General features: G+C 48.3%; 1 protein-coding gene across 1 annotated transcript; it reads left to right on the top strand.

The window, feature by feature from the left end:
- Positions 1–308: 308 nt before the first annotated feature.
- LOC147893450 (UNC93-like protein 1) lies at positions 309–2,345 on the top strand. Its single transcript, XM_087386626.1, has one exon. The coding sequence runs from the start codon at positions 653–655 to the stop codon at positions 2,156–2,158; it is 1,506 nt and encodes a 501-aa protein (XP_087242752.1). The 5' UTR covers positions 309–652; the 3' UTR covers positions 2,159–2,345.
- The last annotated feature ends 2,044 nt before the right edge of the window (positions 2,346–4,389 follow it).

Raw genomic sequence — 4,389 nt, 5'->3', positions numbered from 1 at the left:
TGTCACGTGAGGGAGCTAGCTAATTGTAGTGACCATGTCATAACCACATCGCCATTTCATCATGGTACCGCTACCGAGAACGAGCCAATTGCAGTGTTAATCAGCTTCCAAATGGGCGGCCGACGAGCTATGCGCCAATGAAGGTGGTCCGATAAGGCAGACGGCGGAGATTGATCCTCCTCTGATCCAATGGGAGGGTAGGGAAAAGCCAAGCAGGAGACAGAGAAGGCAAGAGGGCAGGAGCAGGCGAAGGGTAGAGTTTCACACAATTAATAAGGCAGAGAAGCATCAAGCATCATCAGAAGCTCGAGCAAGACAGAGAGAGACAGAGAGGAAAGCAGGCCCAACAGGAGCTACTTTGGACCCTTTTTGTGTTGACTTCCCTTACTGTCTACCCTCCATGGAAGCTCTACTTTAGAGCTCCTTGAAGGTTGCTTTACCATTCACAAACAAAGCTTTCTGCTTCCATTTCCATATCTCTTCTCCAGCTCTCCCCCATCCTCAGATCCAGCTCCCCCCCATCCTCAGATCCAGCCATGGAAGCTCTACTTTAGAGCTCCTTGAAGCTTGCTTCACCATTCACAAACAAAACTTTCTGCTTCCATTTCCTGCATGCCTCTTCTCCACCTCCCCCCCATCCTCAGATCCAGCCATGGGTCTCCTCTCTTCTTCTCCTGCTCCTCCTCCTCCTCCCCCCCATAGCGCCTCCTCCTCCCCCCCCCCCCGCTTCCCTGCCCTCTCCAAATACTACTGCACTCCCTTCTTCCAAATCTCCCTCATCGGCTTCATCTGCTTCTGTTGCCCCGGCATGTTTAATGCCGTCAACGGCATGGGCGCTGGAGGTCAAGAGGATCCCCATGCTGCCAACAATGGTAACACTGCCCTCTACACCACTTTTGCCCTCTTTGGCTTCCTTGGTGGTGGCATCTACAACGTTCTCGGCCCGCACAAGACGTTGTTCTTCGGCTGCAGCTTCTATGTTCTGTACGTGGGCTCTTTCCTTTACTACAACCACCACTCAAATCAGCTCTTCGTCATAGTCGCCGGCGCTCTGCTCGGTATGGGAGCAGGGCTTCTGTGGGCAGGACAAGGGGCTATGATGACTTCCTATCCCACCGATGACCGAAAGGGCATGTATATCTCTCTCTTCTGGAGCATCTTCAATTTGGGAGGGGTTGCAGGTGGCTTCATCCCCTTCGCCTTGAACTACCATAGCAATTTTGGGTCCGTGAACGATCAAACTTACATAGCTTTTATGGTGGTCATGTCCTTCGGGACCGTGCTTACTCTCACACTGGCCAAGCCAGACAGAGTAATCAGGGACGATGGGAGCAAGGTGATCATGACTCGATATGCCGACTTCCGTTCTGAGTCCTGGGAAGTCTTGAAACTCGCTGGGAACTGGAAAATGTTGATGTTGGCGCCTGCGTGCTGGGCCAGCAATTTCTTCTACAGCTACCAGTTCAACAACGTGAACGGGGCGCTCTTCAACGTGCGTTCGCGCGCTCTGAACAACGTATTCTACTGGGCGGCACAGATGATCGGATCAATCGCAATCGGCTTCATTCTTGATCACAGTCACAAGCGCCGGCGCGTTCGAGCTCTCATAGGGACGACTCTGATGATAGTTCTGTCGACAGCCATCTGGGCGGGAGGGCTTGCGAGCCAGCTTCGATATTCAAGGACCAAGGAGCTGCCGAGGCTGGATTTCAAGGACCCGGCGTACGCAGGCCCATTCGTGCTCTACTTCTGCTACGGATTGCTGGACGCCATGTTCCAGACGCTCTGCTATTGGACAATCGGAGCACTCACAAGTGATGCACAGACATTGAGCAGGTACAGCGGCTTCTACAAAGGCGTGCAGAGCGCAGGAGCAGCGGTGGCGTGGCACTTGGATACAGTGAAGATCTCGCTGATGAAGGAGTTCATAATCAATTGGGGACTGATGACTATCAGTTTTCCATTGTTCGTAACGCTAATATTGCTAGCGGTGAAAGACTCAAAAACTGAGGATGTTGAGGAGCAATCAGCGAAGGGTATGGCGGGTGCTGTTGCTAACAATTTGCGTGATAGCAAAGAACGAGCGGGCAATGCTGTTGTTGCTCTGCAAGACGAGAAGGAAAACCAGGAGGAGGATGAAAACACTTCCTCTGTGTGAACAATTCATACAAAAACAGTATGTTGTATCATAACTAGTTCTTCTCTTCTCGTCTGAAAATTTCTTTGAGAATTTGTGGCACATATCCAAATTAGAATGGACAGTTTGGTACCATTCTCTTTGAGCTGTGTTACTAACCTCTCATTTAGATAGTTAATCACACCATGCAGTGCTCACACAAACCGGTTTGTTAGGGTATCCCGGTTGGGATTCCACGTTGCCTTTGATTTTAAGGGGCTTAATATATGTCTTCTATTATCCCCCTCTTCGTATGATTTTTGGAAATTTCCAAAATCCAAAGTCTTTGGTTAAGCTATTAGATTGAATTGTATAATGGGCATACTATATGTGTTTTATTTGAAAATCCCGGTGTTCATATGATTTTTGAAAAATTCCAAAATCCAAAGTCTTGGTTAAGCTTTAAGATTCGCCTTATTTTTTAGGGCTTCAACAAAATATTCTTTTAGATGACTAGTTTTGGATGTTTTGATAGTAAAGAATCTTGAAGAATAATGGAATAGAGTACTTTAGAAAAAGGGGGGAAGGGAGAGAGAGAAAGATAGATAAAGAGAGAGATCATGGCATAGATGTTATATACTTAGTATAGATATTACGATTTCTCGGGAATAGTCTGTTAGATATCAATGCTCCACTCTCGTGTAACTACGGGGGAACCAACTAACTCTACTTGTAAGTCCCATATATGAGGAGAAGGCATTTGAGTAGCTCGGTTATCCGGTAGGTCCTGGTTTGGATATCATATGGGGACCATGTGTGGCCTGATGGTTGGACGGCTTCAGATAGAGTTGGCACACTGTCAACTAGGCTATATGCAAGTGCGGGAAGGCATCCCATGACTGACCGCACTGAGGGTAGACGGAGCATTTCTCGAGGCAGCCCACTCTCAGGTTGCGGGACCCGTTTGGAGCCCCAGATAATCTGGGATGGCTCTGGACCGAACGGACACTGTAGCTAAGTTGCTTTATTCTGCGCCACGGTTCTAACGTGTGGTCGGTGGTCTATTTCGGGACCGAGTCGGTCGTTTTGGGCCGACTAGGTCGGTCTTCCAATTGGGTCTAACCGACTATGATTGGTGGCTATATAAGAGCAAGCCCGTGAAGCCCATCATCATCATTGGCTACAGTAACCCTAATTCCTTAGCATCCAGCATCCGTCCTCTACTGCTTTTAGCACGCCACGGTTCTAACGTGTGGTCGGTGGTCTATTTCGGGACCGAGTCGGTCGTTTTGGGTCGACTAGGTCGGTCTTCCAATTGGGTCTAACCGACTACGATTGGTGGCTATATAAGAGCAAGCCCATGAAGCCCATCATCATCATTGGCTACAGTAACCCTAATTCCTTAGCATCCAACCTCCGTCCTCTACTGCTTTTAGCACGCCATCGAAGCTTCTCACATAGGAGCGCACGGTTGGGAGGCAGTGTCATCTATTGTATCAGTTTTACAGTAATCAAATTTTTGATTCTCCATACTATCAACTTTTCTCTCTTGCATACGAGATCTTGTTATCTGTTGAGCACAGACGTATTGTTTTCTTACATGGTATCAGAGCTTGGACTCTAGAGAGAAGATTTGGTAGTGTGTTTCTGTTTGCGAGCAGATTGTGAGAGATGGCCCAGTCCGCAAGACTGCGAATCCCACCGTTTGGTGAAAGCTTGGGCTTTAGCAAGAAGATTTGGTAGTGTGTTTTTGTTTGCGAGCAGATTGTGAGAGATGGCCCAGTCCGCAAGACTGCGAATCCCACCATTCGGCAAAAGCGAAAAGTTGGATGGCACTAACTATCCACCCTGGAAGTTCAAGATGAAGACCATCCTAAGCGCATACGAGCTTTGGGATACTACTACTGGGGTGGACGTGAAGCCGCGGTTGTGAGATCGGATCCAACCAAAGCAAGACAACAGATAGTACCAACTGTGGATGAGATTCTCGCGTGGACAAGAAGAAATGCAGATGCGTTGTGTTCTATTATCTGCAGTGTAAGTGATTGTGTCATGGCGTTAATTCAACATGTCACCACAGTGGAGGAGGCATGGACGGTCTTGAAAAATCAGTAAGAGACCACGAATCAGACGCGGATTCAAAATCTAGAGACTCAACTCGCGAACGAGAAACTATCTGAGTTTGAAACGGCAGAGAAGTTCATTACCAGGGTGAAGAATCTGCGCGATCAGATCATTGCGATTGGCATCACCATCACCAGCGAGAATCTAGC

The sequence above is a fragment of the Dipteris shenzhenensis genome, chromosome 15 (genome assembly GCF_047967505.1).
Source record: "Dipteris shenzhenensis isolate YYH24624 ecotype China chromosome 15, Dip_SZ_1.0, whole genome shotgun sequence".
Taxonomy (NCBI): domain Eukaryota; kingdom Viridiplantae; phylum Streptophyta; class Polypodiopsida; order Gleicheniales; family Dipteridaceae; genus Dipteris; species Dipteris shenzhenensis.
Note: the sequence above shows the minus strand (reverse complement) of the source record. Positions and strands in the feature narration are given on the sequence as shown.

What these genes read in the sequence shown, in the direction of transcription:
- LOC147893450 (XM_087386626.1), top strand. Translation starts at nt 653, where the DNA reads ATGGGTCTCCTCTCTTCTTCTCCTGCTCCTCCTCCTCCTCCCCCCCAT.